The 25,414-nt window shown below is 35.3% G+C and overlaps 1 protein-coding gene and 1 long non-coding RNA gene across 3 annotated transcripts in view; both read right to left on the bottom strand.

Moving 5' to 3' along the window:
- Nucleotides 1-1,115: 1,115 nt before the first annotated feature.
- Nucleotides 1,116-9,659, bottom strand: LOC128776171 (uncharacterized). The gene is made up of 2 exons (XR_008421188.1): nt 7,339-9,659; nt 1,116-4,950 (listed from the first exon to the last, which is right to left on the bottom strand). It is a non-coding gene; the product is annotated as an uncharacterized LOC128776171 (long non-coding RNA).
- A 231-nt stretch (nt 9,660-9,890) lies between these two features.
- Nucleotides 9,891-25,414, bottom strand: part of NUCB2 (nucleobindin 2) — a 41,386-nt gene continuing 25,862 nt past the window's right edge. For both annotated transcript variants that reach the window (XM_019456445.2, XM_019456447.2), the window contains exons 6-14: nt 20,199-20,302; nt 18,972-19,157; nt 18,692-18,782; nt 18,040-18,098; nt 17,849-17,941; nt 16,742-16,831; nt 11,244-11,414; nt 10,429-10,507; nt 9,891-10,003 (exon numbers count right to left, since the gene is read on the bottom strand). In XM_019456445.2, coding sequence (XP_019311990.1) covers nt 10,433-10,507; nt 11,244-11,414; nt 16,742-16,831; nt 17,849-17,941; nt 18,040-18,098; nt 18,692-18,782; nt 18,972-19,157; nt 20,199-20,302 — 869 coding nt within the window. In that variant the 3' untranslated portion in view covers nt 9,891-10,003; nt 10,429-10,432. The remainder of the gene's footprint in view (nt 10,004-10,428; nt 10,508-11,243; nt 11,415-16,741; nt 16,832-17,848; nt 17,942-18,039; nt 18,099-18,691; nt 18,783-18,971; nt 19,158-20,198; nt 20,303-25,414) is intronic.

The following is a 25,414-nucleotide window of genomic DNA, read 5'->3' on the forward strand; positions in this document are numbered from 1 at the left end:
GTTGCCACAGGATGACTGCCCTTACCATCCACAAAATAAACTTACATTACTTTAAAAAAAAAAAAAAAAGCTTAAGTTTCTTAAACTGAAAGCCAAATTTGTATCCAACATCTGAAGGCAGCCCTTAATTTCCCATCCCCTTACTAACCAAAAAGTGGCTTCTGACTTTGTCCAGCAAAACCTGTTCATTCAGTGATCACTAAGTTTTACCACCTCCATACCAGTTTTTAAATCAGTTTTAACTACAAAGTTCAGAACACAAGTAGCAGTGCTATAGTAAGATGCCCAGCATCTTGCATTCCAGTAGTCTCACTGATCCTACCTAGTTTTTTCCTCACATCACTAAAAGTAATGTATGTAATCTATAGAAAATCACAGGCCGACCTGCACTCAACTGCCAGCTGCATCATCACTGGTTGTGTGACAGACAGTGGGCAAGTTACCTCGGTTTCCACTTCCCTAAAAGTGAGATAGTAAAATCTTCCCTGCAGGGCTGTTGTAAGAATTACAGGATCAGGCAGGGTGTGAATGTAAGACTTAGTGGTACTGTCAGTAACTAAGTAGATATTTACATTCTCACTCACCTGCAGAACAGCATGCATAGTGAAAAGAGCACAGAACTGGGAGGTGAGCAGGGTGCCCACGCTGATACCAACTAGCTAAGTGAAGGTCACAGTTTCTGGGCCACAGTTTTAACAAGTAAGAGATCTACAAGGTTAGGTCCAGCTATGGAATTCTAAAATCCCAAATTACACTATTTCTCAACTGCTACCTCCTCCAGGGAGTCTTAAGCTGGGGAGAAGGCCTCTTCTGATATTACTGACATCATTAAATAACTTCTTCCAAAGGACGTTATCTGATGAATCCCTAAACTTGCCCAATAAACCACTCTGCAAACCACTGGGATTTCCACTTCAACGCTATCACTGGAAGCAGGGGCTGGATACTGCTGGAATGCTGGAAAAGGAATGCTGGAAAAGGAATTCCCTCATTGGTACATGATCTCTAAGGCCCTAAGACTCTATGACTCTATAAAATAGTGTTTTGCAAAGAATCCATTCTTTCAACACTGTCAAGTTTACCTTTTTCCCCAGAAAATCACCACAAATATTACATGTTTTTCTGATTTTACATTTAATATACTTAAAAACAAAGCTATACAAATGATGACTAGAATAATATATTCCGACAAATATTGCACTGGGAGAATTTTTACAACGTATCATCAAAAAACAAACTCAAATACAACAAACGTGTATAGTCTTTGTGTCTTCCTGATTACCAAATTAAAATCCACTTATTTATTTGCAGTTTTTTTAAATGATCCAATTCTCTAAGCCAAAAAGAATTAAGCCTAAGTACACTTCAGAGTAATACAATTTCTGTCCAAACTTTAAAATTAACAGAACTTTTTTGGCCATGTATTTATAAAAGGTTACATTTTTAATTCAACATTTAAATTGAAAAAATTTCAAAATCCTCCAAATCTAGTAATAACAAATAAAATAAATGGTCTTTAAAATAGGATGTATAAGCCATCATTATTAAGTATCTTTTAAAACATAATAAATATTGATAAAGCATGGATTATGCAGCACTGGTTTCCTTCATGAAAAGGAAGGGCAAATTTTTTTCACTTTTTAATTCCAGAAGACAATTTTTTTCAGAAGACAAAGAATAATTAATGGTCTCCCCTCCACACCTACTTTAGGCACAAGCTTACATATAAATGTACACATATTGCTTCTAAAATATCTTTCCATTTGAGACTATATAAATTGGTACATGGATATACTGAAAGTTGCAAGGGCTTACCATCTTCATGTGTGCTAATAGATCTTGGACTTAACAGCTTCAAAGAAAGAAACACCTTCACTGAAAAGGGGCTCCTCCCTCCACCTCTGCTACAGTACATGAGCCTCCAGGGCTCTTCCATTCTTATTCCCTGAAACTGGATAGAGAGGTGCAAATAGAACTATCTAGAAGTCACCAGAGCCCTCACAAAAGAATGAAACAGTTACTGGGCATTAACTGGCTTCAACTTGTCCTTGAAATAAAATACTTGGCCTCTATTATATTTTTACATAAATCTTTCATAAATTAATCCTGTCTTAATAAAGTCACCTCAGCATCTTAATTAGTAATACAACAGACTCCCTTGGAGAAAAGATGAATAGTTTGGGACTGTGAGGGAAGGGCAGAATTCCTTTGAAAGGCCTGATAATAAACCCCAAAAGCTGGAGGCAGGAAAACTCTAAGACAGCTGCCAGTGATGCGAATAACATTCTACATCCCTCAAAGCTTTCTCCAGTGACTCAGGGAGTGCATTAGAAACACAACAGTGGGAAAGTCAATACAAAACTGGAAAAGGGAAGAGTTCATAGAAAGAAAAGAATTTAATTAAACCTCAGATCATCTGGGCAAAAATAACGAATACAAAAAACTAGGCTACTTCTCTTTTAATCAGAGATTGCCAAATTCATGTCCTGGTCTATTACAAAAAATATTTTTCTCCTTTATTAACAACCGTAAGACACAAAATGTCTGCTGGAATGCACAAAATATTTTTTTAAACTATTATTATTTAACGAAGGTACAAAAAAAGCTAAAGAATTGGACAAAGGGACATTCATCAGAGTCTGAATACTATGCATTTGCTCACAAGCTGGTTCACTCTGTGGAAGAGGTGTCAGGAGCTCTATAAATGAGTCAGAAATTTTCTTCAGGGTTAGAATTACTCTCCACAGTGCTCAGAAACCCCTCTATAAGTGACTGCCTGCTTGCCTAACTAGCTCTTTCTGCAAATGTGGTTTTCTTTTTCCTAGTATCAATCCTGAATTTCAATGAGACATACTATAAATATCAAAGAGAGTGAAAATACATACACACCAAAGGAAACAATAAATGTACACAAGATTAGAACTGAGAGTTAATCAGAAAAAAAAAAAAGCTACAAATTGTAAGATAACATTGCTCAATGCTATAGAACAAGATGATAGGAGTTTTAAATTGTTGTGTTTGACAAAGATGCTTCAGTACTACCACAAAGACGTTTAAACATGACGAGGCATGGCAAATGTTTTAAAAAAGAAAATATCTTTAAGACATCACTATACTAACAAGGAAATATTTACAAAGTAGCCATACCAAGAACAGAAAAGGTAAAATTCAAAAGTAAAGCAAGCTCAAGTCACTTTAACAATTGAAGGGTAATCGTGAACTGTAAACCAGGTAACACAGCATAGTACAAAACAAATACAGAATGGCACAGGCTGTCCATGGGTTTCATACTCCACACACAGGGAATCTAAAATGAGGGTGGCCATTTAGTTACATGACACATACTCTCATATCATTAAAAATCTACATTTAACGTGGACTAAAATTGAACACAAATAACATTTTAATACAACGATTCATGGGAGAAGGCAAAGAGAACTAAATGGAACCTTATTTTTTTCTCTCTCACTTTCAAAGCACTCAGACAAGTCACAAGTTTAAAATCACGTGGGAATAGGGTCACCTGGGCGGCTCCATCGGTTAGACAGCCAACTTCAGCTTATGTCATGATCTCCCAGTTCGTGAGTTGGAGCCCTGCATCTGCCTCCGTGCTGATAGTGCGGAGCCTGCTTGGGATTCTAACTCCCTCCTCTCTCTGCCCCTTCTGTGCTCTCTCTCTCTCTCAAAATAAATAAATAAACTTAAAACAAAAATCACATGGGAAGAAATCACTACCCATTTTTAAATGCCATGGAGCAGCAAAATTAGAAGAATTGTAAAACAAAATATTTTAACACTTTATTACAAGATATATATTCATAATCCTGGAAGTCTTGAAAAATATATTTACTACTACGGATAAAACAAAAAGAGGTAAGGAAGTTTGCACAACAAAAGCCAAATCTATTGCTTGTAATAGGTAATAAACAAAACAAAACCTGTTTACAGGCATGCACAGCTTTGAAGTTAACCCGAAGGGTGAGCATGTAAGGAAAAAGACACTGTCAAGGGCTGGCTAACAACCAAGCTGGGACATGGCATTCATCAAGAATATACTAATGTCAGCGCACCTGGGTGGCTCAGTCAGTTGAGCATCTGACTCTTGGTTTGGGCTCGGGTCATGATCTCACAGTTCATGGGTTGGAGCCCAGCAATGGGCTCTGCAGCTGGCAGCATAGAACCTGCTTGGGATTCTCTCTCTCTGTCCCTCCCCTGCTCGTGCTGTCTGTGTCTCTTTCAAAATAAATAAACTTACAAAAAATTCTTTTGAAAGAATATACTAATGTTAAGCAAAATGTAAACTAAAAGCTGTGCAAAGAAAATTATAGACATCTGTGAACATGAAATGTAGGGGTTTTTCTACATTCTATAGGCAATATGTCGAAAAAAATCTAAATTCTTAAATTAAATCAGAGGTTTTATTGGTTTTATTTTGTTTTGCTTTTTTCTCAGTAAACAGGTTGGCAGTGCTAGCAACCATAAATCTAAATTTTTCAATTTGATGTCTTTAACACTTACTGCTGCTGCTTGTTCTGGCTAAGTTCTTGGATTGTCTAAGAAATGAATACTAATCCATAGCTAACTACTCATGTAGAAAATAAGTTAAAACATGAGTAAGGAAAGACTGGAATCCTGCAATGATATCGTATGGAAAAAAAGGAAGGAAAAGACCTTGATTTCCCTCAAATCTCACAACTTGAAAGCAAGTTGTCATAATCTTTCATTATCTCACCCACAGGAAACAAAAATGTACACTTTGCATTTTACTCAATACAGCTTAGTCTCTCAGTTCAAAAAACAAAATGAATTGAAGTTGAGGCATCGGTGGTTAAGGGTGACAGTGGACTTCTTTAGCAGCCTCTGCAGGGAATAAAAATCTCGCATGAAAATGAAGAAGGTCATCGTCTAACTCTGGCTCTTTTTCAATTTCTTCTTCATTGTACTGTATATCTATAAAACAAAGATTAAATATTAGGCACTAACCAAAATTAGGCTTGTCAAAATTTCTTCCTAAATAAAATAGATTTCTCACCCCCTCTTTTATTAACTAGGCTGTCTTAAAAATCATATTCTTGGGGTGCCTGAGTGGCTCAGTTAGTTGAGCGTCTGACTTAGGCTCAGGTCATGATCTCACAGTTCGCAGTTCATGGGTTTGAGCCCTGCATCAGGCTCTCTGCTGTCAGGGCAGAGCCTGCATCAGATCCTCTGTCCACCCCTCTCTCTGCCCCTCCCCTGCTTGCATTCTCGCTCTCAAAAATAAATGAACATTTAAAAAAAATGACATTCTTACAAAACATCAAAATTTTCTTTATAATTTTCTTCATGTGAAAAACAGATGTGCATTTAGGCTTTGGTCATACAAAGCTGTTCAGTTAGCATAGAAAATAATGCTGTTGTAAACACATTTTGGTTAAAAAAATGTAGAGCCATATCTCAAAGAGTTTTTTTAGCATTACTCCTAAATTACAGTTTCTTTTAGCAAGAGTCAAGTATTCTATCATCCTATCATAAAGTATCTATCCTCTATCCTATTCTACCATTCTATCATAAAGTATCATCCTTTAAAATCTAATTTTAACTATATATACCAAAGTATACTATAAAATTTATATGCTTCATGAAAATTCGTATGTGAAACAAAAACCCAAATTACAAATACATACCACTAAGTCAGTTAAACCAAAGACTACTACATACCTAAAAAGTATTAAGAAGAATGATATAAACACAGGACCAATACTTTCTAACAGAGCTGGAAAGAATACTATTAGAAACTCTTTAAGAAACAATATTCACTCATAAGTGCCTGGTATGTATAAGAAGTAGAATTCCTTAAGTCCATAAATAATCTTGAGCTAATAATCCTTTTTTAATATAAATTATAATAATTATAATTATTGTAATTACTGTGAGGTAGATCTACAGTAATATCCACCCTTTATTACCCATGCCAAAAAATCATTTTAAGAAACTTCTCTAAATTCTCATCCAGTTATTTTTTTTAATGTTTTTATTTATTTTTGAGAGAGAGAGAGAGAGAGAGAGACAGAGTGAAAGCAGGGGAGGGGCAGAGAGAGAGAAGGAGACACAGAACCTGAAGCAGGCTCCAGGCTTTGAGCTGTCAGCACAGAGCCTGACGCAGGGCTTGAACTCAAGAACCGTGAGATCATGACCTGAGCCGAAGTCAGACGCTTAGCCGACTGAGCCACCCAGGTGCCCCTTATTATTATTATATTTTAAGTTGGCTTCATGTTCGGCATGGGTCCTGAACACACGGCCCTGAGATTAAGACCCGAGCTGAGATCAAGTGGGATGCTTAACTGACTAAGCCACCCAGGCGCCCCTCTCACCAATTATTTTTTTAATTGAATGTATTTGACATACAACATTGTGTAAATGTAAGGTGTACAACATATTACTTTGATATATTTATATATTGTCATGAGTGCCCTGTATCCATATTTATCACATTACATAATCATAGTACAATATTGTTGTTTCTAATTACTTTGATTGAACCACAGTCCACCATCTAAAAAAGTTTAGCCTAGGTGAATAGCTGTCTTATTAGTTTCTCGTCACACAGTCATCAACAAAAGAATATGCCAGATCATTTTTTAACGTTTCCTACAATTTAAACAATAGAGATAGGAATCCTTCTCCATCTCTAAAGAAACACAGCATTATTCTATTGAGTGATTTTTATGTGTTTTTTAAATCTGTATGCAAGCAGAACTTTCCTGGATTGCTATATTTAATTTTGGGATCCGTGATTTAAGAGAAGAAAAAATCTTAGGTATCTTTGGAATATACAGTGATTGTTTAAAAATTTTGTAATACGAGAGCACCTGAGTGGCTCAGTCGGTTAAGCGTCTGACTTTGGCTCAGGTCATGATCTCACAGTTTGTGAGTTTGAGCCCTGCGTTGGGCTTTGGGCTGACAACTCAGAGCCTGGAGCCCGCTTCAGATTCTGTGTCTCCCTCTGTCTGCCCCTCCGCTGCTTACACTCTGTTTCTCACATTGTCTCAAAAATAAACATTAAAAAAATTTTTTTAAATAAATAAAAATAAAAATTTTGTAAAACGAGGACTAAAAGTTATAGAAATTATTAATGTTAAGAGAAAGAATATAAAATTACGAGGTGGATTGTTTCACTCAGCAGCTTTAAACATGCCTTATTGTACTACAGAGGCAGTAAAGTTAAAAACTATGATTTCCCAACCTCCCTTGCAGCTAGGATTCCAGATATGACTGGTCCAGTCAATCAGATGCACTCACTTGAGACTTTTGCCCAGAACCGAGTTACATGGGGAGAGAGGGAGCACAGGAGGTACCCACTTTTGCCAACACAAAGCACAGCAGAGGTGGTGTAGCTCTGGAGCAGGCAACTGTTCACAGTTTCCTTAATCCAGCAGGAGCCTTCTTGGTCTGGCAGGCAGTTTCTTGATTGTTCCAAAAGCAGCAGCTTCTTTGGCAGCCCGCTCTTATGATGCCGTTCCTATGAAGCTCAACCTAGGTTCTGTTTCATCAGCCTTCCCAAAGAGTCTGTGAACTATATGCACCCCTTAAACAATCCCATTGTGTTTCAGAGCTAAAGAAGGTTCCATTATCTACAACCAGGAATCTTGACCTTGATAGAAATTTGGTAGCTAGAAGTAAGGTACAGCTAGTAGAAGGATCTTATATATGGAGTTAGCTTAGTTGAGGAGGTAGGGCTTTGGGCAGTCAGACCTCATGCCACTAAGGTTAAGGTGTTAGAGGAAATGGTGGTAGAACTTCAGAATGTTAGCATGTGTGGGCTGCTTTTAGCCTCTTTCAGCAAAGTCTTACAAGACAGATGTGATTCAGGCTAAGGTTAACAAGACTGCACAGATGGAAAGGAATATAGCTTTGCCAAGGAATTGCTCTCTACAAAATAAATTGACAAAGTCCTAAATCTAGAGCCCTGAAGAACTGAAAAAGTCAGCTACGACCATATTCTAAACTGAAACATTTGTAAGTAAGGGTTCTGAGGAAGCTGCTAAAGCTTCTTCAACTTTTTCATAAACCTTCCCTTAAGCATTTTCTGCCAAGTAATGGGAGCAATCCTAAGGAAAAAGATCTGACTGATGACTATTGCCATCCCATCCAAGCCCATAGTTTAAAATGGTCCCAAATAGTACCATTCATTTAAGACCCAAGAGAAGAGAGAGAACACAGAAGCCAGCAAGTAAAAGATGAAGTTTAACAAAGAACCTTGTGACTTGACAAGATCTTTGTGGTTACTCATGGTAATAATTTAAAAAGACGGACCAGTAACTTACTAAGTTTTTAGGGAACATTTTGCCAAAAAATAAAACCAAACAAAAACAGACACAAACCCTAAACCTGGCCTACAACAGCCTGTAACTATCTAAAACAATCCTCAAACCCCTAAACCCATCATAACAGAAAGTGAAGTACTAAAGCTGTCCACCCCAAAGACAGGCACACTTTCCAATGCCCACTCAAATACATGAATTCACCAGAAAGGTGAATCCGGGTTTGCCTGATTGGAAAACTCAGAAATATATTTATGGACAGAGCAGAGAGACCTTGCTATTTTTGCCAAGCAGTGCCTTTTAAGTGTTATGGATCAGAGACTGTTATGTTTCCCATTTTCCCCTTTTCTAAAAGGGGATTTTAGAAACAGAAATAAATAAACAGAAATAACAACTGATTTTATTGCAGTTATCCTGTACCTATTTCACCATTATGCATTTGGTTCTCATGTGACAGACACCTTGCTTTTTAGTTTGTAGATGGCCAGAACATTAGGCGCCACATCCTAACCTGATAGAGGGGACTATACAAAGACATCATGGTCTTTGAGCTATATGCAATAATGGACTGAATTTGGGGTATTTCCTTTTTGGGAAGAGGAAGTTGAGTGTTTTCTATGTTTCAGAAGAGTGTGCACAGATATTTAGGTAGCCAATAAAGCTGTCTGGGTTAAAACCAAAAGTTGCCTACCAAACATGACCTCTTTCCTTCTTCTTTAAAGATCCTAACTTTTAGCTGGTCCAATTGCCACATGTATTTCTCGGCTTTCCTAGCAGCTACATGGCCGAGAGACATAAGTTCCAATGCTGTGTGGTCCTCCAAGAAAACTGCCTCCGGGAGGCTGATTCAACTGGGGAAACTTCCTTTTCCTCCCTTCCCCACTGCCTCCAAAAACAATCCTGGACAGTGAGAATGAGGTAACTTAAGGATAAAAACTATGCACTGAGGATACCAGAGCAGAAAGGTAGAAACCTGGACACCACCTACCTCCAGATTTCTTTTGTGTAAGAGGGAGAAACTCATATTTAAATTAAAACACTGTTATCTTTGGTTTTTCTGTTATATGTAGCAGAACCTGATCTTAAGTGATAGAATTGAAAGCAAAAATATAAACAACAACAACAAAAATGATCTGAAGTGGTAGCAAAAGTTATTCAATAGAAGAATTTCTGGCAGTTAAATTTGCTGAAAGGAGGAAGAAGTTAACAGGAAACACTGGGGGAAACTATGATCTTCTCAGAAGAATTATTACCATCAAAGAGACTTATTGAGACAGGGGATGATAAGCACCCATAAAAGACTAACTTTATGAGTGACAACAATATAAATTTACTTTAAAAGCACTACAGAACTTTCTCACTTAATGCATAATAACTTTCTCACATAATGCATTTCATTGCATTATGGCATAATTATGGCCACTTAATTAAATCATTAAAGGAGAGCAAATTAAAAAGAAGAGAGGTATGAAAGTGAGAGCAGATACTGAGTTTGTATTCTTCCTAGTTCTGATAGACTTCAATCTTTAAGTATCTGTATCCTAAAAAAGAATGTGTTCTCATTTTAAAAGTATCTTCCTTTATTTCATATATGCTTTAAAATATTTATTGAGCAGAGAAAAAGGAAGGGTGGTAAAAAGATGACACAGATGTTGATTGAACAGTTTTCTTCCAAGTTCTGGTGGACTTCGGACTTTAAATGTCTGTTCAAAAAAAAAACATATGCTCTCATTTTATTAAAGGTATCTTCCTTTATTCTGAATTTTCTTGTATATATACAATCTCAGTATATGTACATATATGTAAATATAAATATAAAGCATTTTAAAAATACTTAGCTAAACATAGATTATAATTAAAAAATGTGTTCCCTGACAATATCAATAACTGATTAGAAAAAATTGTAAATAATGTTGAAATAAATCATTTCACCATAAGTATAGCTGTCAAATTATATAGTTTTTGAAATATAATGATGCATAAAAATTTTAGAAGCCTTTTCATCTTTCTGTAGTACAAGATGCACTATTTCCACCAATATATAGAAAATACCATAGATATTAATGATTTGAAATTACATTCATAATACATTTTTTATATCCTTAAACAAAAAAATAAAGTTACATACGTGGCTAGAGCTTTGATTCTCCCCCAGGCCCTGATGGAGGAATTTCTTGTAATTTTTTTTGTTCCATCTGCTGTACGACCTAGTAAATGGAAAAAGAATGGCTTAAAAGTAAGTATTATTTGATTTTCTCATGACTTTTGACAAATCACAACAAACTAATTGAAAATTGTTTTCCAAAATGAGATATTCAAACTCTTAACATTTAGATTAATTGGGGCACCTGGGTGTCTCAGTCAGTTAAGCATCTGACTCTTGATTTCGGCTCAGGTCATAATCTCACAGTTTGTGAGATCGAGCCCTGTGTCTAGCTCTGCGAGGACAGTGCAGGGCCTGCTTGGGATTCTCTCTGCTCTCTCTCTGCCCCTCCCCAGCTTATACACGTTCTCTCTTTCTCAAAATAAATAAATAAACTCAAAAAAAATAAAATTTAGATTCATATTCAACAAAGCAGTTTTAAAAATACAAACATTTGGGGCACCTGGGTGGCTCAGTCGGTCAAGCGTCTGACTCTTGGTTTCAGCTCAGATCATGATCTCATGGTTTCAGGGTTTGAGCCCCACATCGGGCTCTGTACTGACAGCTCAGAGCCTGGATCCTGCTTCAGATTCTGTGTCTCCCCGTCTCTCTGCCCCTCCCCTGCTCATGTTCTGTCTCTCTGTCTTTCAATAATAAATAAACGTTAAAAAAAATTCTTTTAAAACTAAAATTTAAAATACTATAGCTAATACTTTGAAATATTATATTACAAAAGCACACACTTTTAACAAAGCACCTAAAATTCTTCCTAATGCCACAATCATTTTATAAAATACCACCTGATGGTATTCCAGCTTCTGAGCCTCAAGTTGGTCATGCTGACGTTGTAGCTCTTCCTTTTGTTTCTGAAGCTCATCTGCCTTTTTCTTAAGTTCATTTTCTTGTAAAGAGATAAGATTTTCATATTCTTTCAGTTCTTCCTCTGTGAAGAACTGTTGCTGATCCAGTGTCTAAAAGAAAAAAACAAGGGAGAGAATAATCTTAAATATACAACAAGATCTGATTCAGCTTTAAAATTCTATGATTAGCAAAGAACAAAAGAGTATCTATAGTATTATACCTTTTTGGTAAGAAAGAAGAAGAAATAAGAAAATATATATTTATATACTTATTTGAGCAGAAAGGAAAAACCCAAGACTAATGAAATTGGTTACCTACAACACAAGGAAGAGAACTGGGTAGACAGATCAAATATGGGAAAAGAAATCACACTTCTTTGAATACACCTTTTTTGTACAGATTTGATTTTTAGAAACATGTCAGTGTTTCACACACTCAAAAAAAAAAGAGAAATAAAATCCACAAGGACAGGAAAACTCCTCAAATTGACTATAAACAGAAGAAAATAAATAATGCTTTTATTTTAAGTGAATAAAACACAACGGGAAGGGGGAATAAACTAACACAAGAAACTTTTAATCACAGTATTCTGACTACATGCTCAGGCTAAAAACAATAAACAAAAATCTAAACAAATCATCAATTCTTGTTTTGCAGAGTTTAGCAATTCTGAAACACTTTGTACATCCTAGAATTGAGGAAATAAGTGGAATGATATTGTGGAAAATAGGAACTAGATTTCATATGAAATATGGAAAGAGGAAGAGGTAGAATGTTGTACTGGAATTGGAGGCATTGGACTGAAATTTGAGGAAGTATCAGTGTGAACTCAGTAAGTTTTAACATATATGGATAGCTAAATATAAGAAGATGAATATGGATGTATCTGTGTGTGCATAATATGTACATATACACAAACATATAATACAAACATAAATATATAGATATAAACACACACATACATACACATTGTTTTTTAAATTCCCCAACTCTGTTATCTGACAAACCCTAGAAGCAATGATACTCCGGTAGCAAGGAACACATCCAGTGCCCAGATCCTGGTCTGTGATATCAATCTCCACTGAAAAGAGCCAGTGCTCCTCATTAAAATGGCTGATTCTAGAGGTGGGATGGAGAAAGAACAAGATAAGCCTTGGACATCTTATGCAAAAAAGTAAGGAATCCTCGAAGAAAGATAGGTAACATGCCAAGAGGACACAAAAGCCAGTTTGAAGAAACTCCCACTAGCCAAATCTGGGGCAATTTGGGCATCAAAATAAATAGTGATAGTAAGGATACAAGCTTATTGAATAAGATAAGAAGCCATGAGTCTCCACTCAAATAAACAGAGATGGGGGAAGGGATAACTTTTCCTTACTGTAGAAGGCCAACTAATAAAATGTACAAGGAATGACGATTAGAAAATCACCATTCGTGGGAATGCAAGCTGGTGCAGCCACTCTGGAAAACAGAATGAAGGTTCCTCAAAAAACTAAAAATAGAACTACCCTATGACCCAGCAATTGCACTACTAGGCATTTATCCAAGGGATACAGGTGTGCTGTTTTGAAGGGACACATGCACCCCCATGTTTATAGCAGCACTATCAACAATAGCCAAAGTATGGAAAGAGCCCAAATGTCCATCGATGGATGAATGGATAAAGAAGATGTGGTATAGATATACAATGAAGTATTACTCGGCAATCAAAAAGAATGAAATCTTTCCATATGCAACTACATGGATGGAACTGGAGGGTATTATGCTAAGTGAAATTAGAGAAAGACAAAAATCATATGACTTCACTCATATGAGGACTTTAAGAGACAAAACAGGTGAACATAAGGGAAGGGAAACAAAAATAATATAAAAACAGAGAGGGGGACAAAACAGAAGAGACTCATAAATATGGAGAACAAACTGAGGGTTACTGGAGGAGTTGTGGGAGGGGGGATGGGCTAAATGAGTGAGGGGCATTAAGGAATCTACCCCTGAAATCATTGTTTCACTATATGCTAACTAATTTGGATGTAAATTTTTAAAAATAAAAAATTAAATTAAAAAAAGAAAAAAAGAAAGAAAATCACCATTTGTAAACAATCATAGTAACAATTGTTTCTGGCTAGAATCATCAATGGATGCTAAAATTAGCAAATAATTAATCTCAGAGTATACCCTCAGAAATTCCTTTTTTTTAAACACAGCATTTTCATTTTTTATTGGTGATAATGTACAATTCTTTCAAAAAGTACTTTTACAAAATATATCAACTGTCTTAAAAAGATTCCCTTGGTTTTGGTAATGCTACATTGAGAATCCATCCTATAAAGTAACCCTAACCACATAAAAAGCTTTACATAAAAATGTGTTTACAGCAGCACTGTCTTTTTAAAATAAACAGTAAAAGAATGGGTGTCTAGCCCTGAGAAAACAGTTAAGCACTTCAATAACTATTAAAATAATGCTTACAATTAGTATTTGGAAACGCTTTTGATATGATGTCAAGTGAATCTTTTTTTTTTAATGCTAGCTTCTGATTCTGGTAGTATGAAGAGTTAGACAAAACACTTTTTAAATTACAAGATAGAAAATAGAAGGGAAACCGGTAGACACCATCTTAAACAAATAATCAAAATTAACATTGCCAGTTATAAGAACAATCAGCAGCATATGCTCGGTGATATGATGCACTTGGCATCACTTTGGTGGTATTCCTACCAAAAGTAGGGATCCTAAGGAAAGAGCAAATGGAGGGAGATTCTACACAATAACTGGTCTATACTCTAGAAATATCAATGCCACAAGATACAAAGACTCAGGAACTGTTTCAGATTAAAGGAGACTAGGAAGACATTATAACTAAATTCAATGTATGATCCTGGATGTTCTTTTTCTATAAAGGGCAGTATTAGGAAAACTGACAAAAATCTCAACAAAGTCTAGAGACCAGAGAAGAGTATTATGTGTGTAGCATTGGTAATGTTACTGTGATTATGCAAGATAAATCCTTGTTTGCAAAAAATACACAGTTAAGTACCTTGGAATATTTAAGGTTAAAGCAGAATCATGTGCAACTTACTCTCAAGAAAATTATGTATGTTATATATAAATACACACACATGCGCACAGATTAAAAATAGAGAAACAAAAAGAAAAAGAAAGGGGCACCTGGGTGGCTCAGTCAGTTAAGCATCCAACTTTGGCTCCGGTCACGACCTCGCAGTTCATGGGTTTGAGCCTTGCATCGGGCTCTGTGCTGACAGCTCAGAGCCTGGAGCCTGCTTCAGATTGTGTCTTTCTCTCTCTCTGCCTCTCCCCACTCGTACTCTATCTCTCTCTCTCTTAAAAATAAATAAACTTTAAAAAATATATATATATATTTTAAAAAAGAAAAAGAAAAAAAAGAGAATAATTGTAGTAAAATAGGAAATCTGGGGGAAAGGTTTTCAGGAATTCCTTGTCTATTCTTGCAACTCTTTTGTAAATCTAAAATTATGTCAAAATGAAAAAAAAATATGCAATTATCTGTTGATCTAGTTCACCAGAAGTAATAAAGAGAATGCATATTCAAATAATACTAGCATTCTTCTCTTCTTCACCAAAGTCCAGAAATACTGCAAATGTAGGAAAAAAACCCTTATGACAAAATAGCTGATTTCTTTAATCTCAAACTAAGATGATAAACTGTCATCCTGGGACTGTCCTTGTTTTAGCACCAAAACCTTCTACATCCTGGGAAACTCATTCCAGGGTAAACCAAGACAGTTGGTCACCCTATCTGAAACCATTTTCTGGACAATAAAAAATCTAATTGAAATGGTGATCTTCTATATTTTGTATGGAAAATTAAAATGTTCTTTCTTCAGTCTCTTCTGGTTGCTACCTCTCAATTATTCTTTTAAAAATGTGTATGCACAGTAAACCATGGAACAAATTGGGACACCTTTCTTGAGCAATTTGACAAGACATATTTAGAAACTAAAAATGTTCATAAACCTTGAGAATAGTTCTATTATTAGGACTCAATCCCAGGTAAACCATCAAAGATCCTAAAAATGTCTGAACAAGTAGAGAGTCATCATAGTGTTAACTACTACAGTCAAAAAAAAGTGAAATTGACCCAAATGGCTAAATCTGTTTGAATGGTTATATAAATTATGCTACAACCACACAACTGAATGCTAAGAGTAATTTTTTAAATTTTATTTATTTATTTTGAGAGAGACAGAGAGAAAGCACATGTGCACAAGCAGGGGAGAGGCAGAGAGGGAGAGAGAGAATCCCAAGCAGGCCCTGCACTGTCAGCGCAGAACCCGACACAGGGCTCAGTCCCATGAACTGTGCGATCATGACCTGAGCTGAAATCAAGAGGCAGATATTTAACCCACTGAGCCACCCCAGTGCCTGGCTAAGGAGTCATTTTTAAACCATGTTTTTTGAGGAATGGCATCATGAAATATTGTTAACTTTAAAAAAACAGAATTTCCCAAACATACAAGACATTTATACAGTCCGAAGCCATTTAAAAAATATATAGATAGGAGTTTACGTGTACGTGTAATTTAAAAATAAGACAGTATACTATATAATGTGTGCTATGTGTGCATATACTACAGATACAAACTATTTCCAAACTGGTATAACACAATGCATAAATTAAGTGTCTACCTTGGAATAATTCTACCATTCTAATTTATTCTTTAAAAGTATCTATATTTCGGGGCACCTGTGTGGCTCAGTCGGTTAAGCGTCTGACTTCAGCTCAGGTCATGATCTCAGTTTGTGGGTTCAAGCCTAGTGTGGGGCTCTGTGCTGACAGCTCAGAGCCTGGAGCCTACTTCCAATTCTGTGTCTCCCTCTCTCTCTACCCCTCCCCCACTCACGTTCTTTCTCTGTCTTTCTCAGAAAATAAATAAACATTAAAAATTTTTTTTAATAAATGTATCTAGGGGCGCCTGGGTGGCTCGGTCGGTTAAGTGTCCGACTTCGGCCTAGGTCATGATCTTCTGATTCGTGACTTTGAGCCCCACGTCGGGCTTGGTGCTGACAGCTCGGAGCCTGGAGCCTGCTTTGGATTCTGTGTCTCCCTCTCTCTCTGCCCCTCCCCTGCTCATGCTCTGTCTCTCAAAAATAAATAAATGTTAAAAAAAATTAAAAAAAAATAAATAAATGTATCTATATTTCTAATTTTCACACTTAGAAGAAGTGCAATTTTAAAAAGACTTATAATTATATGTAACTTGATTATAAATGAAAGGTCAATTGCCACAGGTTTTCCAAAAAATCAAGTTCATTATTTTACAGTGACGTTTTATATGAAAAGCCAAGACAGCAAGGCTCCCCATGAAAACATAATGGGGAATAAAAGTTAAAAAGTAGAATAAACTAATGTCAAATTTCTTGAACCATACATCCCATTTCAAGTAGGTTCTATTACCTCCCAGCTATCTGGCTCCAAGAATTCCTTTTTTTCTGTAGCTTTCAAAAACTCTTCTAGAGTCACTAGTCGGTCTTTGTTAGCATCAACCTGATTGAAAAAAAAGTTTATGTAAATAATATAACTCTTTCTCATATTACCAGAAATTACCTTCTAATAGATGCTACTACATAAACAAAGAGCAATTAAGGCTAGCTTAACATCCACAGAAATGGTGGGGGGAAGAAAACCAGAACACTCAACATTATATTAGAATCAAAAAATAGATACTGTTATCTTCTGTACAATTCAGATTTCAGCAAGATATCTATATCCCTGATTACCCTCAAAGATCACCACCCTTAAGTCTGCTGATCTAACTGGTTAGGCTATTATTGTCTTCCTCCCTCACCACATCATGCATAATCCAAAGAAAAATAACCTTTCCAGAAAGATGACTGTTTCAGCCAAGAATAAAGAAGTTTACATTAAAGTACTCTCAACATTTTTCTTAACAACTATCTAAACCAAAATTAAAGTTGACAATCTCTCCCAATCCTCTTCCATGGCTCTTACAAACTATAGCAAATTCAGTTACAAAAGTGAACCTCATAATTACCAAAGAAATTCATTTAGCACTTGGGATGCCAGCAGTCAACAGAAATCCCAATTCATCACCAATAGGTCAAATATCAGGTGAAAATCACTGACTTAAAACAGTGGGCCTTAGTTACCCTGCCTATGATGTCTATGACCAAAGTTTTGCTTAATAATGTGAACAAGAAGTAAATATTTGTTATGATAAACCATTAAGGTATTGGATTTTTTAGATTTTCTTAATAAAAATGCAGGTTTTTAAAATAGCAAATATTGGACTACGTTATTTTTTACTTCTAAAAGATATGCAATGGCATCTTAATCTTTTAAATACAAATCCTTTAAAGTTTAAAATATTTTAAAGCAGTTACAAAATAATTTTATCTACACTACAAGGAATTTACTGAATATTCTGGATCAAAAAAGCAAAATCCAATTAAATACCTATTCTGTATATTTATTTTCCACTTTGTGGTAAGATTTATTGTAAGAACTTGAAGTAACATATAATCTTAAAATTTTAAAGCGTACCTCATTCATTACATGTTCCCTCATTCTAAGCCGTTCTTCCTCCATTTCTACCATATCATCTTCTTCATTTTTGGGGTCATAAACTTTCTCCAACTAAAAAAAAAAAGTTTCAAACCAACATAAAAGAAAGGAAGATAATAAAAGGAAAAAAGAGAGCAAAAACTTACTGAACACTTACTGAACTCATTTACCTCTTTGGTAAATAGGGCTTCTAATTCTTGTTCATCTAGAAAGCCATCATTATTGACATCTGAAGTTTAAAAGTCACAAACACAAAAATCGATTTTAATGCCTTCGAAAATAAATAATGAAAATACAACTCTTTACAACTGGCTTGCAGAAGTTGTACTGACATGAAGCATCCATATGCTACAGAAAAAGGATTCCTCCTTTCATGAAGCCTCAGATCAGTGCAACTTATAACAATTTACTACTAATTCATAATTCATAATAGTTTTTTTAGAAAAATATATCTTAACCAGTTTTTTCAAAAATATGAAGTGAAACAATATGATATAGGAGTAAAGTACATTTTAATGTTATAGCATAAAGCATGTTGGATATAACCTAGCCAGTCACAGAAATACCTTCAGTTCACACAGAACCTTGCCGTAAGTGGTAATGACTCAACAGTAAAAGCAAGCAAAAGACACAGCTACTGACCTAAAATATTTTATGCTGCAGATCAGTAATAAAGACCATGATATTACCTTAGAGAAAAACTCTAAACATTTATTGTCATTAGGACTCAATAACAGACCTTGGTAAAAATCAGTTAAGAAAAGCAACTGTAATTTTTCAAACAGCAGATATAAATATTAATATTTGTATCAAATCTGTTACCATGTAATTTGAAAAATGTCTTGGGGTCAAAGTCATTAGGATCCAATCCATCAGTCTCTTCCCATACCTCTTTTAGTTGATCTTTGCTTCCCTGTGAATCAATTTTTAAAAAATGCTCAAAACAAAATATAATCTATGTATATAGACTGAAAATAAAATACAAATTTGATAAACTTTGCAGAATTAAGAATCTAAAGTACTAATAACTTATGATAAAATTTTACTGATACAAAAGAAGTATCTTCCTCTAATTATGGTTTCATAAAGTCATAATCCTTACTGGATGGTTAACTTTGGGATGATTTTCATGCTTTTTCTTCATTTCTTCAAATTTAGATTCTTCTTCTTTCCTCTTTTCTTCATTCAGTGTTTTTAAATATTCTCTCCTTTCATGTTCCTTCATCATTTCATATTTCTTAAATTCTTCATGCCGAGTCTTATCATAGTGTTCCAGATCACTTGTGGCCTATAATATTTAAATTAAATTACAAGAAGTGTTTGGAAATATAAATAAAGCTGTTCTTGCATATAGCATACTCTCTAACAGAAGATAGTATAGAAGGGCCAGAAATCACTGGACACTTCTTTTAAATTCTACCATTTTATTTTAGTCATTATTATTACCAGTATGTAGGCATTCAAAGAAACTCATAGTTCAAGCCTCAGCTTTAGAAAGCTCCTCATAAGCAAGTAATATATAAATTGATTTTAAAAAGAAGGAAGGAATTATATCAAATATGTACAGTATAGAAAACTAGAACAGTTTCTAACCACTTAACTAAACTAATACCCAGGCTACAACATCTGGTTTGATAGCTCCATACAGTACAACATAAGAGGTCTACAAACTCTTACCTAAAATCTCAGCACCCAGATGTGTTTCAGAATTTTCTAGATTTTAGAAAGAGAATATGGCATATATGCCATATTATAGAATATCTTTGCAGAGTCTATAATCAAAGAGATTAATACTTCCTCAGCAAAGTCTATGAATATTCAATGAAGTAGACTAAATAAAAACTATAAATAGCCTTACTATAATTCAAGCCAGGTTTCAACTTTAATGGTGCTTTGGACTTTGGAACTGTGGGCAAGGGGTTACAGATTGTTATGTCCATATTATTTTCTATAGTAATAGGGGTTAAGCTCTCTCCCTTTAAAGATACTCTATAGAGGGGCGCCTGGGTGGCTCAGTCGGTTAAGGCGCCGACTTCGGCTCAGGTCATGATCTCGCGGTCTGTGAGTTCAAGCCCCGCGTCGGGCTCTGTGCTGACAGCTCAGAGCCTGGAGCCTGTTTCAGATTCTGTGTCTCCCTCTCTCTGACCCTCCCCCGTTCATGCTCTGTCTCTCTCTGTCTCAAAAATAAATAAACGTTAAAAAAAAATTTTTTTAAAAAGATACTCTATAGAGTATCTAAGAGTTATATTACCACTTCATTGAATTTGTTTATCAAATTACAAAACCTCAAAGGCACAACAAAGACAACATTGTTTGGAATTATTCTCACCGCTTTGATTAGCATATCTAAATCTGTAGATTCAAACTTGTCAGGATTCATGTGGTTTAGGTGATCAAATTGTTTTAGAAGAGCATGGTGGTCTATGCCCGTATCTGAAAGAAAATGAAAAAACAGTAAATAATAAAGTAATAAAAGCTGGAAACATTGATATAAATGACACATAAGAATAAACATTCATATTTATTCCTATAGGATTTTATGAGAATATTCAAAATTTTAGATTAAGTGTTGATATTTTCTTTTAGAATATTGTACATATTGTAGGCAAAAGTAATGTCCTTGAATCTAGAATGGAATACAATGTAATATGTACACTTTATTATTATTTCTAGAAAGGCTAGTTGTCTATCAGTATAATTACAGTAAAAACTTTTTTATTATTGGAAAACTACCAAATTTCCTACTTTTAATTGGATAAACTCTAATATACTGCCCTCATCAAAGACCTAAGGAGAATTTTTTTTTAAGTTTATTTATTATGAGAGAGAGAGAGACACAGCATGTGAGTGGGGGAGGGGCAGAGAGAGAGGGAGAGAGAAGTCCAGGTAGGCCTACACTGTCAGTGCAGAGCCCAATGTGGGGCTTGAACACATGAACCATGAGATCATGACCTGAGCCAAAACCGTCAGCCAGATGCTTAACCAAGGGAGCCACTTAGGCCCCTTAAGTAGAATCTCTAAAAAGAATTGTTCTAAAATTTTTATGAAGGAATTTTTTGTATGCTGCTCCAATGAATCCTTTATGGAACAATAAAAATCTAAGTCAGGTAAATTCATTTAGATTAGGACTTATTTTTAAAGAAATATCAATTGTTTTTCTTTGTGAATAGTTTTTTTTACAAGCTACAGTTTATTGCAGTTGAGTGGGTAAAGTTAGTCTGGACTATTTCAGTTGGATAAAAGAATTGAGCAAAATAGGTACATGTGTTGATTTGTTAAAAGTTTGGGTTCCACTTTTAAATACACAGAACAAAATGAGGGTTGATGGGGGATGGAGTAGAGGGGAAAGTGGGGGATGGGCATTGAGGAGGGTACTTGTTGGGATGAACACTGAGTATTGTATGGAAGCCAATTTGATGATAAATTATATTAAAAATAGATAAATAAATCAGTAATTAGATTTAAAAACAAACAAATAAATAAATAAATGTCTGGGTTCTTAGAAAAAGGAATATACAAATATGGAATCATGGAATATGAGAAAGAAATCTGGAAATGGATGGGACTTAGTGCTGTGTGAATTTATTTCTAAAATATGAATATGTACATGTATATATATGTGTGTGTTTTACAGGCATATGCATGTGTATGTATATACATTTATATATACAAAAATGTGTGTGCAGGTATATGTTGATGTATATAGACATGCATATATTTCCTACCTCTGTCCGATGAAAATGCCAAGAAGAAAATATATTCCAGAAGCAATGAGCACACTTAGTGCCAGTCTTTGGTCTGTGGGACCAAAAGAAATATCATTTCCCACTAAAAAGAACCAGGAATCCTCAGATAAATGGCTCATTCCAGGGCTGGGGCAGGGTAGGTACAAGATGAGCCTGGAAGATTTTGTTATACTAGAAAGTAAGAAACTGCTAAATTTAGTTCAGTTAAGCTTTCACTGAATTCTTAGTATGGCACTATACAAATTTTACTTTATGAAGAAAAGATTTGTTATAAGACCCAGGCCTAAAGGATATGACCAGACAGTGAAATACATGAAAAGATGCTTAACCTCACTCAAAACAGGAGAAATACATATTAAAACTGTACTATTATATCATCTAAAACTTTTTTAAATTTTGTTTACTTTTATTTTGAGAGAGAGAGAGAGAGCATGAGCAGGGGAGGAGCAGACAGAGAGGGAGAGAGAGAATCACAAGCAGGCCCTGCACTGTCAGCACAAAGCCCGATGCAGGGTTCAATGTGGACCTCGGACTCACAAACTGTGAGATCATGACCTGAGCTGTAACCAGGAGTCGGACACTTGACTGATTGAGCCACCCAGGTGCTCCAGAATGATAAAATTCTTAAAGTTTGAAGATACATACTATTAGCAAGGATGTGAAAAATTATTGCTGGTAAGAGTATGTACTGACACAACCTCTGTGGAGGTAGCAATATCTATCAAAATTACAAACACATACACATGTATACAATTTCTCTATGGGGAACTTATCCTACAGATAATTTTACATGGATAGGCAGTGATATATGTACAAGAGTATTTGCTAGAAATAACCCAAATGCCCATTGCCAGAGGCCTAGTTAAATAAATTATGGTATATCCATATAATGGAAATCTATGCAGCGTAAAAAAAATTTTTTTTTAAATGAAGATGGTGTCTATGCACTAATACAGAAAGAACTCCAAAATATGTTGTTAAACGAAACCCACAGGGCGCAAAATGCATATTATATGCTATCTTTTGCATAAAAAGAGAGGGAAAAAAAGGCCGTTATTTTTATTTGCTTATATAAGAAGGAAGAAACAGAAGGATTATGTTCAGGGCAGTGAGAACTGATAGAGTACAAAAATATCAGAGCACTTTTGCTATATGCTTATACTTACTCTTTCTGGTTTTAATGAATGTGAATGTAGTACCTACTTTAAAAATTACACCAAAAAAAAAGGACCCTTTAAGTCTTTCTTCAAATTATTAAAAATTTTAATTCAAAAATTCTGAATCCATGAGAAAATATTCGTAAGTTTTCTAAGCATCAGACCGTTTTCTTTAGATAATGAAATTTAGCCCCTGTTTAGAATAAAGAAAACACTGCCAAGATTGAGGGGATGGAGGTTGTCTAAGAAGAAAGTAATCTCAAAACACCTTAGGCCTCAGGGCGCCTGGGTGGCTCAGTTGGTTAAGCGTCCAACTTCGGCTCAGATCATGATCTCACTGTTTGTGGGTTCGAGCCTAGCGTCAGGCTCTGTGCTGACAGCTCAGAGCCTGCTCCTGATTCTGTCTCCCTTTCTTTCTGCCCCTCCCCTGCTCATGCTCTGTCTCTGCCTCTCAAAAATAAATAAACATTTAAAAAAAAAAACAACAAAAAAAAAACAAAACACCTTAGGCCTGGCTTCAAGGATGGAATTACCCTCTATTCCTGACCACCTGAAGTTCAATTTACCTCTCATTGATATCCTTAATCCCAGGATAATGAGTATTTGGTACTTGTTTTCTACATCTACTCACTGGCAGGGAGTTTAATGCTCTACACAAGCATTTCGCCAATATGATCCATTGGCCAGAAGTACATGTTTAAAATGCATATTACTCATCCCAGATTCAGAATATCTAGAGGTAGAATCCAGTAATCTACATTTTTTAAAGATTTTTTTAAAGGTTTTATTTATTTTTAACAGAGTGCAAGCAGGGAAGGGACAGAGAGAGAAGGACAGAGGACCTGAAGCAGGCTCTGTGCTGTCAACAGAGAGCCCAGTGTGGGACTTAAACCACGAGATCATGACCTGAGCCAAAGTTATACGCTCAATCGACTGAGCCACCCAGGTGCTCCCAGTAATCTGCATTTTTAACTAGCTCCCCAGGTGATGCCTACGTAATCTAAAGTTTAAGAACTACTATTCACCATGAGTAAACTTTCAGATGTTTATTAATGTCTATGAGCCACCCAGATAACCAACACATGGGGGCACAAAGACACAGGAGCCAGCTTGAAGGGTCTCCCACTTGTCAAATCTGACCTCTTGATTTTGTTTCATAATTAGAAAGGCCATTCCAAGATAAAGAAATTCACCTACGTTGTCATTTAGTACTTTTATGGTATTATTTTCTACACTGAAGTCTTTGATTTATTTGTACTTATTCTGATGTATATGAGCTAGAGATCGAATTGTACCTTTTTCCAAATGGCTATCCAATTGTAGCAACACTATTCTTTTTAAAAATCTATCTTTATCCAACTAATAATGAGATACTACTTTCTTTTTTAATGTTTATTTATTTTTGAGAAAGAGAGTGTGAGCAGGGGAGGGGGGAGAGAGAGAGAGAGAGAGAGAGAGAAAGAGAGAGAGAGAGAGAGAGAGAGAGAGAGAGAGAGAGAGAGAGAGAGAAATCCGAAGCAAGCTCTGGGTTGACAGCAGAGAGCCCGATGCAGGGCTCGAACTCACAAACCGTGAGATCATGACCTGAGACGAAGTTGGATACTTGACCAACTGAGCCACCCAGGCATTCCAAAATACCACTTTTAATCAAACTAAATTCTAAATGTAGTTACTTTTGTTTCTGGAATTTCTTTTATTATTTTTTTAAATTTTATTTAAATCCAACTTAGTCAACATATAATGTAATAATGGTTTGAGGAACAGAATTTAGTGACTCATTACTTATATAACATCCAGTGCTCTGGAATTTCTATTCAGTTCCACTGGTCTTCCTACTTGTATGCCAGAACCATACAGTTCTAGTGACTGAGGCTTAGTGATATGTTTTAAGACTTCATATATCTCTCAAGTCCTTCACTGTTCTTCTTTTTCAGAGGTATATAGTTTATCTTGCTTGTTTCCTTTTTTCATATGAACTTTAAAATTAACTTGGCTAGTACCAGGGGGAAAAAAGTATATATTTTTATTTGGGTCATGTTAAGTTAATAAATTAACCTAAGGAAAACTGACCTGTTTATAATGTTGAGTCTTTGTATCAAAAAGATGTTATGTCTTCTCATTTTTTTCAAGTCTACTTTTGCATCCTTCAGGAGTATTTTAAAGCTTTTGGTATAAGTCTTACATATTTCTTAATAGGTTTATTCTAGGTAGTTTATCTTTGTTGGTATTGGGAAATGGAGTCTTCCATTGTATCTCATAACTGGCTGTTATTTGCATATGAAAAGTTGATTTCTGTATATTCAGTTGACCTTGCTGAATTTTCCTGGTGTTTATGCTAAGTTTTTTAATCAATTACTTTTAGTTTCCAATATATAATCATATCACCTGCAAACAGAAATGGTTTTATCACTTCCTTTTCAATTACTTTACCTCCACTTTTTTTCATTGTAATTGTTTTGGCTAGTACCTCCAATGCAATATTGATTAGTAGTGGTGATAGTGGGCATCATTGTCTTGTTCCTGATTTTAGTTAGAAAACATACTTGTATTTCCCTACTCAGTATGATGTGGTTGAGTTGGACATCCCTGATCATGTTACAGAAGTATCTATTGACTACTATTTTATTACTTTATTACAATTA

This window comes from Panthera pardus, unplaced genomic scaffold, assembly GCF_024362965.1.
Source record: "Panthera pardus isolate Hobbes unplaced genomic scaffold, ASM2436296v1 HiC_scaffold_12, whole genome shotgun sequence".
Taxonomy (NCBI): domain Eukaryota; kingdom Metazoa; phylum Chordata; class Mammalia; order Carnivora; family Felidae; genus Panthera; species Panthera pardus.